The 13,786-nt window shown below is 34.4% G+C and overlaps 1 protein-coding gene and 2 pseudogenes across 3 annotated transcripts; 1 reads left to right on the forward strand and 2 right to left on the reverse strand.

Moving 5' to 3' along the window:
- Nucleotides 1-5,517: 5,517 nt before the first annotated feature.
- Nucleotides 5,518-6,389, forward strand: AT4G09260 (uncharacterized protein; the record flags this gene model as incomplete). The annotated part of the gene is made up of 4 exons (NM_116994.1): nucleotides 5,518-5,707; nucleotides 5,928-5,953; nucleotides 6,042-6,166; nucleotides 6,266-6,389. The coding sequence occupies 4 exons, from the start codon at nucleotides 5,518-5,520 to the stop codon at nucleotides 6,387-6,389; spliced, it is 465 nt and encodes a 154-aa protein (NP_192664.1).
- Nucleotides 6,390-8,421: 2,032 nt separating this feature from the next.
- On the reverse strand, nucleotides 8,422-9,734 carry AT4G09280 (annotated as a pseudogene; the record flags this gene model as incomplete). The annotated part of the gene is made up of 4 exons: nucleotides 8,422-8,896; nucleotides 9,005-9,093; nucleotides 9,316-9,421; nucleotides 9,508-9,734.
- A 1,535-nt stretch (nucleotides 9,735-11,269) lies between these two features.
- Nucleotides 11,270-12,895, reverse strand: AT4G09290 (annotated as a pseudogene; the record flags this gene model as incomplete). Its single annotated transcript has 5 exons — nucleotides 11,270-11,430; nucleotides 11,485-11,640; nucleotides 11,683-11,893; nucleotides 12,185-12,308; nucleotides 12,417-12,895.
- Between the last annotated feature and the right edge of the window lie 891 nt (nucleotides 12,896-13,786).

The raw sequence follows: 13,786 nt of genomic DNA on the forward strand, positions 1-13,786 counted from the left end.
ACTTTAACTTGATTCACAACTATATACGAGACTTTATTGGAGCTTGAGAATTTTTATTTGCAAGTATGTATCTACAAATCGGCAAATATTGAGCTGTTCATACTAACTTTTGTAATTTAATTGGCTACAAATTTAAATGACATGTTGTTGTTAGCTTCTCGCTAAACAAAATTGTTGACGTGGTAAGTTGGACGGACAGGATTTTATTTTAGACCATGGATTAGTCCGAGCGTATATATTGACGATTGATATATATATAAATTACTTCACTCAATTTAAAATTCAGTTTAAGCTTGTTGAGTATATATATAGAGATATTAATTTCTTTAATAATTAATTTTTTCTAATATTTTCCTCTTTGAATTATTATTTTTGTTAATTTGGGTTAAATTTGGTTAATTTTAGTTATTTTGAAAGAAAAAAAAAACACAACGAATATGATAATATTTTGGTTAGTTACGGTTTTCATTTATTTAAGTTTTAATCTTTACCCATTGCACATTGCACCTTAAATAAATAAAATCTCTACCCATTGAACATGCTCTAAAATGAGTTATCGACCGTCATGTTATCGATACACAGAAGGGCTATGTTGTAGGAGATTTTTCAGATTGTGGTTTGACCTGTATGTATTTGACATGGAGGTTTGTCTTGCAAAAAAAAAAAATTAAATTGAGGTTTTTTTTGCACAAAAGCCTTATGTTTTAAAAGAGAGTTATCGAGTGCCATGTCATCGCTACATGGGAGGACTGTATTGCGGGTGACTTTTGAGATTGTGAGATTGACTTGCATAATTCGGACTTGGATGAAAACTTGCAAACGAAATTGACTTGAAGGGTTGTTTTGCAGAAAACCCTGATACCCTAATGTTAACTAAGATACAAATCTGTTATCGTATGAGAAATGCTTTTACCATTTATTTATTAAGATTAGGTATGTAGATTCAAAATCAAGTTTATCATGATTAAACAAAGAGTTAAATTGTATTTGCTAATGGAATGTGTAAGATTTGAATTCTGTTTTAAATAAAAGTACTAAAATAAATATATAAAAGTGAGCAAAATACTATTTATAATTCAAAATTTATCGATAAGATATAGTGTGTAGAATTAAAATGCATTTTATTGTTATGAAATAAATAGTTAAATTGTATAGAAAAATGGAATGTGTAAGATTAAAATTTGGTTTGAAAAAAGTATTAAATTAAATGTTAACGAAAACATATATTACTATTTAGAATTCAAATATAATCGGGAGATTTGCAAAACTACCTTTTTTTACTACCCTCTTGCAACAATACCCTTTTGTGTTGTCCATTTTTAAAAATAGCCCTTTCATTAAACAGAATGACCAAATTACCCTCAACTAGTAGGAACATGTAATTGACAACTGAAATTTTCCTGCCAAATTTTTGGCGCCAAAAAAAAATTTCCGCAAAACTTTTTTCCCGCCAAAAAAAATAAATTTCCCGCCAAAACTTTTTTTCGTAACAAATTTTTTCTCAGCAATAAAAAATACTTTTAAAAATCCTTGTAAATTTGTTTTGGTGGGAAATAGATTTACAAGATATTTTAAAAGGATTTTAAAATATTTACAATGGATTTTAAAAGGGTTTTGAAAGATTTACAAAGGTTTTTTAAAGATTTTTAAAGGGTTTAAAAGTGTTTTAAAATATTTACAAGGGATTTTAAAATAGTTTTTAAATATTTACAAGGCATTTTAAAGGGCTTTAAAAGATTTACAAAGATTTTTAAAGGGTTTAAAAGTATTTTAAAAGATTTATAAGAGATTTTAAAAGATTTAAAAGAGATTTTAAAAGGGTTTAAAAGGGTTTTAAAAGATGTACAAGGGTTTTTAAAAGATTTTTAAAGAATTTACAAGAAGACCTTATAAAAACTCTTGTCAATTTTTTTAAAACCTTTTAAAATCACTTGAAATATTTTAAAACCATTTTAAAAGTCTTTAAAAAACCTTTATAAATCTTTTAAAGCCCTTTAAAATCCCTTGTAAATCTTTTAAAACCCTTGTAAATCTTTTCAAACCCTTTTAAAATCCCTTGTAAATCTCTTAAAACCCTTTTAAAATCCCTTGTAAATCTATTTCCCGCCAAAATTTTTTTTTGCAAAAAATATATTTTTTAAAAAAAAAACTTTGCGGGAAATCTTTTTTCGAAATTTTTTGGTGGAAAATTTTTTTGGCGGGAATTTTTTTTAGAATATTTTGGATAAAAATATTAATATTTCATTTTGTTAACCTAAAACAATATCTAAATAAGGGTAAAATGGTCATTAAAAATTTGAAGAGGGTAGAAATGAAAATGGCTAAAGAAAAAGGGTAGAGTTGAAAATGGTTATCATGAAAGGGCATTAGAAAGAATTTTTCTATATAATCGATATAATATTATATTTATTTCTTATACCCGTTTTTAGGCGGACATTATCTAGTGTATTATAAAATATAAATCATTTACCATTACTAACAATTAATTTTTTATATCGACAATACAATTTTCCAAATTATGTATTAAAAATAATTCGTTCCATTCATGGGGTGGTTTTCTTATTAATGTTTGGTTGAAGGAGAAAAGCAAGCAGTAATTAAAATATATAGAAATTAATATTGCTGTAATTTGTTGATTTACTAGATGTATGTTATTCCAAACACTAATTTTTGAAAGATAATATTTTAATAATTGTTATTAGTCATATTGAACGTTTACAAAAGATGTAGAAGAAACCAACGTGTAGCTTGGGTTCAAAACCTAGTTCTATTAATACTAAAGTTTGCTAATCATGTTTAAAGTAAAATTAGATGAATTTTATTAATCCAATCTCTATGAATTTAATATCTTTTTATATAATTTCGTATGTTCCATTGTTTATTATTTCATATTATCACTCTTCTAATTGAAATATGTTATTCTTATCATCATTTGAAAATTGTTTTTATTCTCTGGACTTTCCCATATATAACCGCTCCATTGTTTTACCTTTTTAGAACCCTAATTTGTTCTTTCCAGGTCATTTACTATGTGGTTTTTAGATGTGGACAATAATATATAAGTTATGAAATTATCTGAATCTATACTTTTTGGATATGTGAAACTCGGATAAACATCAAAATATCCGTATCAGAATCCGTAAAATGTTAGTAGAAAATATTTGAAGGTATAAAGAGTTGGGCAACATGTGTTAGCGGCAATGATTTTGAATGTGATGAGAAGTAATATCTAGGAACAAGTGGTTAGATACACAATTATGTGAATAGATGATATAATAGATACAACAAAAATGATTGATGAGAAGGAGATAGAAAAAGGGAACTTTGTTCCATTGACCAATGTGTTTGCGATCACTTTTTCAAATTTTGAAGTAATTGACTACATTGTACAATTTATGTGTAATCATGCCTATAGTTTCTACATCGATTCATCATACAATCATGAGTTTTCATATATCTAGATCCTAATTACTATCAAATATAGGTTTGTGAGAGGTTGTATGTGACTTGGAATAAAACACAACATCCTCCATCATATCTCTTTTGAGGATTTAAGATAATTTTGAAGATTTCTTTAGTTGAAAACACATAAATCTAAATAACATGATTTAAATGGAATTTGGGAAGATTTTCAAACAAATCATAATAACTACTCTAAATTCACTTAAGATCAACAAAATCATAAAAACTCAAATCATTTAAAACAAAGGGTTGGATACACTTTGAAACTTGCAACTTATATTTTGATTGGTTTTTTTTTTTATAGTCGATTGTTCTTAACAAAAACCCTCTATACTTGATACATATATTAATAAAATAAAAAAACTATAGACTAACTTTTTTGCTGTGAAAGTGTGTTAATTATATCTTCAACATGAGAGAATGCATCATTGGTGGTGTGAGATAAAACCATTGTGTCTTTCTAACCCACATCTAACAAATATTTTATCTAATTGGGCATTAAAATAATAATAAGTGAAGGCTCAATAACACCTAAAAATGCAGCGAATATTCTAGCTTCCATGCGTCATAAGCAAGCAAAAAAAATGGAGACTATATATAAGTTCTTCTGTATAATTAGAGTTACAAATTTGTGGAGACTATATATAACTTCTTTTGCCTCCCATGCGTCATAAGCAAGCAAAAAAAAAAAATGGAGCAAACTTTCATCACGTGGAAAACTTGTCTTTCTTTTTTTTAATACATATTTGAAGGTTTAAAAGAGTTAGACAGGATGTGTTAGCGACAATGTTTTCGAATGTAATGAAAAATAATCTTTAAGAACAAGTGGTTATGTACAAATTTATGCGAATAGATGATAAAGTAGATACAACAAAAATGATTGAGTAGCAAGAGATGGAGAAAGAGAACTTTGCTATATTAAAAAATGTGTTTGAGATCATTTTATCAATTTTTGAAGTAATTGGCTACATCGAATAATTTATGTACTTATATATAGTTTCTATATCAATTCATATACTTGATACATATATTATAAAAAATAAAATCCTTAAAACTACAATTTTTGTTTAGAAAATGTGTTGTGTATATCTTCAACATGAGAGAATGCATCAGAGTGGTGTGATCAAACTCTTCTAACCCAAATCTAACAAATATTTTAGGGTTTTGTGCCAACAACCCTCAAAAATATTGTTCTTGCAACATAACCTTTCATATAAAATACATGTAGGTCAATACTCTGATATCAAAAGTCACCCGCAATATAACCACGTGCATAAATTTTATATAATCCTTGGGCGTGTATAGATTTTGCAAACCGTATAAGTATGTATATAAGTTATTAAACTACGTCGTTTGAGCATTTTTCGGAAAATAATATATTACTAGAGTGGATTGGAACCAATAAGGCCCCGATCCAGATTTGAAACCAGAAATTGGAATTTTCAAACTTAGGGTTTGATTTTGGGGATTTATAAGTGGGGATCTTTTGTTTATGTCACAACGTCGTCGTATCTGGTCAATAACAGAGACTCTTTCACAACCGACGTCGTATCTGGTCAATAACGGAGACCCTTTATCTCTGTATTTTGAGATAACTCAGTCGTGAAGCAGTCATAACTAAGCTGTGTGACTATTATAACTCGGTCAAACCCTGAAAGTGCTTTCCTTAAGCCATCAGTTGGTACAATCAAGTAATTAACATATCATAATCACATTCCAACTAGTGGAATCATGAAACTATCTCATATTCTATATACTTTATCCAACATCATACCCAACAACATCATTCCTAGAAGTTTGGTCAACATAGTTTGTCAATCGACACTTACCGAAAACCCAATTTATTTTTTGTTTTCATATTATAGATCTTGAAACTAATAGAACCAACAATTTGGTGGCTAGTTTGAAATCTCATAATAACATCTGGTTTCTTATAACTCGGTCAAACCACAAAATCTTCTGGCATAACTCAGTCGTAACGTATTGGTATTGTGAGGCCCAAGCCCAAGAGGGTCCCAACCAACCCAAGTAACACACAAAACCCTAAGCGTGTGTATGTACATATGTATATATCTCCCTCTTCACGCAGCTTCTTCTCACATCGTCTTCATCACCATCACTTCTTTATCTCTCATCTCAATCTCAGCCATTATCATCATCGTTGTGACACCGGAGTTGACGTCACGTTGGGGTCATGATTGTTTAACGTGGTTGGTTTCGTCGCCGTTCATCACCGGATTGTTAGGTAAGGAAAACCTCTCATGGCTATGAACTACACTACTGAAATTATTCCACTTAGCAATTGGATTTGTGGATTATAACTTCAACTATTGGATTTTTGTGTGAACATGTGAAATAAGGAAACAGTTCAAGTGGTAGAATTGGTGATCCGTTTCTCATCACGTCCGAAGGAGTTTGGGCTAGTTCTTAACGTTTCTGAATTGATCTTGTTTCCAAGTTTTCAGAACAGTTTTCGGATCCAAAATCGGAGGTAAGATCGATCGGCAAATCACGTTTAAAGTTGATAATTAGTCACAGTTTTCAGAGCCATATTTTTCCAAGTATCTGAAACTTTGCAGTTTCTGGTAGAGGTTTTAAGGATCTATTTCCCGTCGGATCTGAAGGAATCAAATTGTGAATTTGGTGTCGTTGGAAAGATCTCGAGGAGAGCAAGAATTAGCAAGTTTCGTTCTCACGATCCAAGGTAAGCTTCATTCGCAAAATGACTTACAAGTGAAAAATCACAGTTTTCCTGAACTCAAAAAAATATTAAGTGTCAGGAACATTGCAGTTTCATCTTAAGGGTTTTACGAGGCGTTTCTGGTCACTCAGGAGCATTGATAGACCCAACGACGGTGGTTTCTGACAGAGGAAGTGTCAGGGAAGCCACTGGAACCTTCAGATCAATTGGAAAAGGTAATCCATAGCCATGGAAGCGCTTGCTTGTTGGCCAAGAATGAGTCGTTCTGCTTAAACCCAGAAACCCTTATTTGTTGTTTGAATCTGTTTCTTCAGCTGCAATTTCCAGAACGCAGTCACAGTTTCCAAATTGCAATTCCAGCTTTCTAGTAGTTGTTTCCAATCAATTGAGGTGAGGGTGGTATCCACGAAGGATGGTATCATTTTCTTTTGGTATGCTCCATGACTTGTAGCATATAGGCTTGGATTTGATTGATTAGGATTAGATTATATGATGTTATGATTGAGAGTAAATGTTAGGTATGATGATAATGAATGATTGTAATGTTTGGTAATGCTATGATATATAAGTAAATGTTAAATATGATGATGTATGTACGAGAATGATTTAAGTATAGACAGTGATGGACTGACGGGTTAACAGCTGGTCAAGAACGGCTGACGAGCCCGGAATGGGAGTGTCTGAGCCACGAGGGCCAGCCTCCACCTATTGTTCTAGTCGTCACGAGGATGACTGGACCTAACGATGTGTATGTTTATATTAATATACATAAGATGGTTCTCTTGATTATGTTCTTTAGAAAAGAAAGTATTTTTAAGTTGATTGTTTGTATCTAAAGTTGTGTGTTATGATGATTGTTGTATAACTTAAGAAATTGTTCTATGTTTCGCTCACTGAGTATTCTTTACTCACCCCCTTTTTCTCCTTCTTTCCCAGATGAAAATGATGTTGAATAGCTGCTCAAGTTTGTCTCTCTTCATGGTGTTCTTTGAGATTTGAGTTTACTTTTCAATAAAACAAAGACATGGTTTTCCTTTAAATTTCTTCAGTTATTTTTACGAGTTTTCAATGTTGCTTAAGACAAGTAACTTTTATGAATTTAATAAAAATACTTCTTGAATAAGGTGAATGTGAATGTGTTAAGGATAGATAATGAGTATGAAATAATGTTTTATAGGAAAAGTGGCACGCCTTCTCTGTAGTTTGGGAGAGGAGTGTTACAATTTTGGTATCAGAGCGGAGGTTAAAGTCAAACCGGTGCTGATCCGGGAGACTATGATTGATTATGTTAAGATGTTTTATGGTAGAGTAAATTTTTTAAAAGTGATTTCAAAATGGGAATGGATTGTTTTTTATAAAAAAAAAGAAAAAGAAAAAAAAAAATCAGAAGAAGCAAGACTTGAGCATTACTTATGTTATTAGGAATTATTGTGATTGTTCTGATATTGATGTTTGTTTGGTCAAAATGGCACCCTTAAGGAAAAGAGGACGTGTTGCGAACCAAAGGGCTAACCGTGTTGATGATGCACCCGCTGACGGGGAAGCTCAACCACTAGTAGGTGATATTCCAGTTGGAGATTAGGCAGCTATCAATGCATCACTATTAGGACAGATTCAGGGGATCAGAGGAATGTTTGAAGAGTTAATGAACCGAATTCCTCAGGCAGCACCAGCACCAGCACCAACAGCTCAACAACCAGAAGAAAATGTTCTACCTCAGCAACAACAGCCACCACCTCCACCGCCACCACTACCAGCTCAAATGGCAGGACCTGCGATTATTGAGTTATTTGATATCAGCAAGGTTTGGGTTCTTGACTATTGAGTTATATTTATAAGAAGGTCAACCGGTGTATGTATAGTCCTCTAGTGATGTTTGGGTTCTTTGATAACAGCGACGTTTGGGTATGACAAGTCAGCCACCACGTTAGACTAACTCAGCCGCAACATCGAATTAATGCATGATAAGTCAGCCGTTATATTAGAATAACTCAGCCATGACATTATTTGTGCGATGACAAGTCAGCCACCACGTTAGAATAACTCAGCTAATCATCGAATTAATCTACGATAACTCAGCTATAACACGAATTGAGCGATGATAAGTCAGCCATTACATCGATTTAACCCATAATTAACAGTGTGCATTCAATATCATAGATTCATACAAACATAATTCTAATCCTAAAGCGTCAATATTTAGTACAATCACATGCTAAAAATCCCAAAAGACACGAACATATGTTCGAAAAAGCCAATCACGTCTCTAGAAAACGTGCAGGCATCCTTTCCGGTGCTTCATCGAAGATCTTTGCTGCCACCCTAACCCGTCGAACCTGGATATTTGCATCAGTAATGCCATCAAAACAAACACCAAGCAATAAATATTCAAGAATCTTTAACGCGTAAACGCCGCAGTCCCCTCTGATATGATTTTGCGGGACCTTTTTCTTGTCCCTCCGCCGGAATGAAAATTGGTCGTATTGCGGGGTACGGACTTCGGAAGGAAACAGTTCGTTAATCATCTGTGGAATCATCCTCGTGAACGGCCTACAAACTTCCAGCATTTTTCCATCGATATCGTCTGTATGCTCTCCGACGATGCAATCATAGCAATCGATGTGAGACCTAAGCAAGTTCACGTGAAGGGTCACCCAATGATTACCTCCGGTTTGGTGGATAATATACAAGTGATCCACATCTGTTATCAACTTCTTCCGTGTTGCCACTTCTCTTCTCATACCGTTAATCCACTATTGATACGCGGTGTCTTTGAAAAAAAAACTCTTCTGTTAGATCTTGAACTGATTGTAATCTGTAACCTAATAAATCGTGAACCACGGGTCTAGAATTATGACGCGTTCGTTGTGGTATGGGCAGGGATCTCGCTGGAGCCTCCGGGCGAGGACTTTCATATACGCAGCAATATGCTGTACAAAAATAAAACCAACCCAGACAAAAAAAACAACAACATTAACTCACCATTATCTACTTTAACTCAGGCAGAACAATACCATAACTTAGACATAACCAACTACAACTCAGTCTGCACACCAGAATAAACCAGCTATAATTTATTTAACTCAGCCTAAACAACACGATAACTCAGCCATAAAATAGACAACCTCAGATAGAATATAACAATAACTTACTTCATCACCCAACCATCCATAATTTGAATCTGGCCATAACTTTCTTTCGGTCATGAAAACTCCGTAGAAATCAACCTCGTCTATTCCATTTTCCAACGATTTTTTGCTAACAAATAATAAAAGAAAGTTAATATACACAAATAGTGTAAGCATGTCGTACTTAACAACTTATTAAGGTATAAAGGGTCATACATGTCGAGACTTGACAAATAATCCTTAAGTTTCTGCATGCAATTTGGACTCAGAATCAACTGGATGAAAAAACAGTCTATGTGTATCCACGCATGAATGATTTTTCCACTGGCCAGCTCATATACCGACCAGAATGATTCTTCTTCCCTTTCAGCAACTAACGGCTCTGCAAAAGGGAACATATATAGTGATATATAACTGATCTGTCGCAAGAACATGATGACCATTTCTTCCTAGTGAGTATTTTGAGTGAGGGGGGAGTTTTTAGCCTTGCTCTTATGATTTAGGGATTTTCTTATTCATGACAATATTGGACCCCTAGGTAGTACTAATAACAAGAGAGGGTTTTTGTTTTCAAATGTTGGTTTACTGGTTAGGCTTTTATTCTCCACCATGGTATGGTTCCTATAAAGCTACATAAGAATTCATTTTGAAGTTTGTTTGGTGTGTGACTGAAGAACCAAAAAAAAAAAAAAACAGTTGCTCATTCTTTGTCTACTTATCTCACTATTCGGCAATGCATATACGTCCTAATCTTTGTTTTGCTTATCTTAGTTATTCTATCTCTCTCCCTTACCTAAAAAGCTGGCTTCAAAGGACTTGACGGATCGTTTATAAAACAGACTAGTCATAAACATAGATTTATATTCGAGATGGCTTCAAATACGAATCTTAAACTGTTTATAGTATATATAGTATCTAATAGCTGCGGGTGTTGTGAAAGGGAACTTAGTGTTGACCATGGTCATGGAGTTTAACCAAGAAGTTTGTTGAACCAAGGATTCACACAATAGATTTGTTTAGAGAGGGAAAACAAATCTAGTAATTTCTCTTCATTAGGTATTCTATCCAAGACTCGATTACAAGAGGGGTTCTAATCTCTTATGAAATACATTAGGGTTTTGCTCAAGAACAGAAAAAGAATTAAAGTTTTAAAAAGGTATAGCTGCATCCATGATGGATTGCCTACGTACCCTGTGAAGGGATCAAGCCATTCGTAGTTCTCAATAGGTATAAAGTTCTATGTTTCTTGTGAATATCCCAAGATCTCCCCCTTTTTGTGAAGTCCCTAAGGCACTTTATATAGGATCCTTAAACCGCCTCCCTAACGATATTCTTCGGAAGATTCTTATTTATCCTTAGGTCGGTTCTAGAGGATAATCGTCCTAAGGATATTCTCCTTATTCTTCGGAGGTTTTGGGGAGATTTCCTGATTTCGACATTATCTTCAAAGATTCTCCTTTATCATTTCTGAAAGTCCCATAAAAGATCCCATTTTACCGGAAATGATCCTTGGAGAATGAATGGTTTTTACAAGTCTTTGCCTCGCGTGTTCTTCACGGCTCGGTGGTCGTTTGAGAGGTGGCTTCGGGGCAAACGGTATGTACCGGCTCGGGGCGCGCTTGATGACTGTCCATTAAGCTCAGTTGGCTGTCTCCCGAGCCGATATAGATGTTTCCCGCAGCGTTCTCACGATTGGCTCAGGCTGTGTTCATATGATTAACACCCGAGCCATTTTACAAACTCTCTTCGGGACGGTCGATCGAATAAGGTCCCGAGGTGCTTTGTTCTAGGCTAGGGGCCAATCATATGTTTACCCATGAGGTGATTGTTATTCTTAGACTGTTTGGCTCGGTCTTGCTTGTGGGGGAATCCGACCCCAACAAAGTTGTACCTTGACGGAAGAGAGCACGAATGGGATCGGTGCGGGTGTCTGGAAAGTGCCTGAAGAAGGTTCATGTGATGATCAAACTCTGGAATGCTACTGGGAGTACTGACTGTACCAAAACCTCCTCCAACAGTGCCACAGGGAACAAGCAAGCCCCATATCAACAGTTTTTCTCCTAACAGCTTTTACTCTCTCCAGCCTCATGGTTTTCTCCTCATCTTCATCAGACTCAGGCAGCAGGCGATTATCTTCAGCTACCCACTAGTCAGTAACATCAAGTATAGAATCATCATCAGCTACTCTCTCACCGTCAGCTTTTTCCTTGGCTTCCTCAGGCTTAGTCTTGGGGACAGAAGAAGTATCACCGTCGGCTTTTTCCTTGGCTTCCTTAGGTGATTTTGGCTTTTTTATTGTCACCTTTGGAGTCACCTTTGTAGCAGCCTTTCTTCCTCTTTTGGCTGGCTCTTTCACAATTAGCTCATTTAAGGTTTTCTCCTAAACATTACCTTTCTTCTTTGGTGATGTCTTCGCTTTGGAAATTCTCCTCGCCGCCGTCATAGAGCGTAAACGGCGGGAATCAGGAGACTTCTCAATAAAATCAATATCAGAATTGTTTCCATCAGTGGCCTTAGCAAATTCTCCATCAAGATTCCTACTAACCCCAACCTCAGCAAAATCAGCATCCTTCTCTACCACCGAATCTAAAACTTCTTTCGACTACATAAACGTAAAGAAAACTCAGGCTTTAAATAACAAAAACTCATGTCTATGTATAAATATAACTCAGCAGTAACTAAATAAAAGCTATAACTCAGCCGTATAATATGCAGATAACTCAGCCATAACTAAATAAAAGTTATAACTCAGCCGTATAATATGAAGATAACTCAGCCGTATAATATGCAGATAACTCAGCCATAACTAAATAAAAGTTATAACTCAGCCGTATAATATGAAGATAACTCAACCGTAACTAAATAAAAAGTAATAACTCAGCCATTAGCTTACCGGAGGAGGACTAGTAACAGATTGGTTATTTGTAGGTTTCCTTGGACCTTTTGGTGTCTGTTGAGTTTGGGGTTTAGGGTTGCCTTGCTGCTCTTTGGTTAAAAACATTTCTCTAATAACCACTCTAGAGTTTAATTATGAGTCAGCTATGCCAGTTTGGCCAGTTAGGCCTACCCCAATGACCTTCAGATGCTCTTTCATCTATTTGACCTCGTTTTCAATAGATGCAAACCTTCTTTCAAACTTTGCATCAATCCTCGCTTCTACTTGATCTCCAATCACCTCCAGACGGGAAGACATTTCTTTGATGCTATTATCAACGGTGTCAAACCTTAAGTTTAAGGGAGAGATTAAGTTGGACACCACATCCACGAACGATTGTTCTCCCCGAACATTATGCTCGTCCTTGTCCTCATCAGATTCGACAACTACTTCCTTCTTCTTATTCTTCTTCTTCTTTTGTGCATCTCCTCCACCAGAATGAACACCCTGACTGTGAGAGACTTTCTGCTTCTTTACGGGAGATTCAGACACATCCGCATCTTTATCTTTTACGAGTTTCTTCTTCTTCTTCTCATTCGTCTTCACATCCCAATAACCTTTAACAAGCTTAGCCTCGTGTATGTCTTCGATCAAGTGATTGAGTGCTGGGTCTTCTAATTCGTCTGGCCAAGTATGAAACAGCTCGCTTAACTCAGCCTTCGGAACCATTTAACGCACACGCAGCTACAACACAAGAGATAATAAAACCCATCAGTATGTTTAACTCAGCCATAGTATAACAAAATCTCAGTCAAAACATAAACCAAACTCAGTCATATCATAACAGAAACTCAGCCATAACATAAACAAACTCAGCCATATCGTAACAGAAACTCAGCCACCAATGTAAGGTTAAACCATAACGCAATCACAACATATAACAAACTCAGACACATATGAATTGATAAATCATAAATCAGTCGGCAAACAGACGATAACTCAGCCATCAAATCAAATAGATCTAACAAATCGGCCACCATATGTCAATCTATGACGGCGTTAGAAACCATCGTTAAAAACCATCATTAAGCAACGGAAAACGATTTCAGTAACGGGAATCACTTGCGATTGAACTTAGATGTTGGATTCTTGTCGGAAAATTTGAAATAAAGTTTGGAAACATACTTACCGGAACTTAGAGAAGTTCAGTTCAAATTCAAAATAAAGTTTGGAAACATACTTACCGGAACTTGATGATCCATTTTAGAACCTCCATTTAATTTTTAATAGAAAATATCCTCAATTAAGAAAGTATAATAAAAAAAAAAACCTCAATTAATAGTCGGTCCATATGAATCTCTAACTAAATTGTTAATGAAAATCACCTTTAAGTACAAACATTAAGAAAAAGGACTCCTTCATTAATAATTACGCTTAAATATATCTCGTTTAATCGATATATTGTGTTAATGCTTATTAAAAATGTGTAAAACTTATATTCTTAAAAATTGCTAATGTCGATTTAAAAATTTTAAGATAGTGTAACCGTCATCCATTATCGTGCTTATATTTTATTTAAAATTCATTTAGTTACTAAAACTATACATGAATTTGTTTATT

This window comes from Arabidopsis thaliana, chromosome 4 (genome assembly GCF_000001735.4).
Source record: "Arabidopsis thaliana chromosome 4, partial sequence".
NCBI classification, from domain to species: Eukaryota; Viridiplantae; Streptophyta; class Magnoliopsida; order Brassicales; family Brassicaceae; genus Arabidopsis; species Arabidopsis thaliana.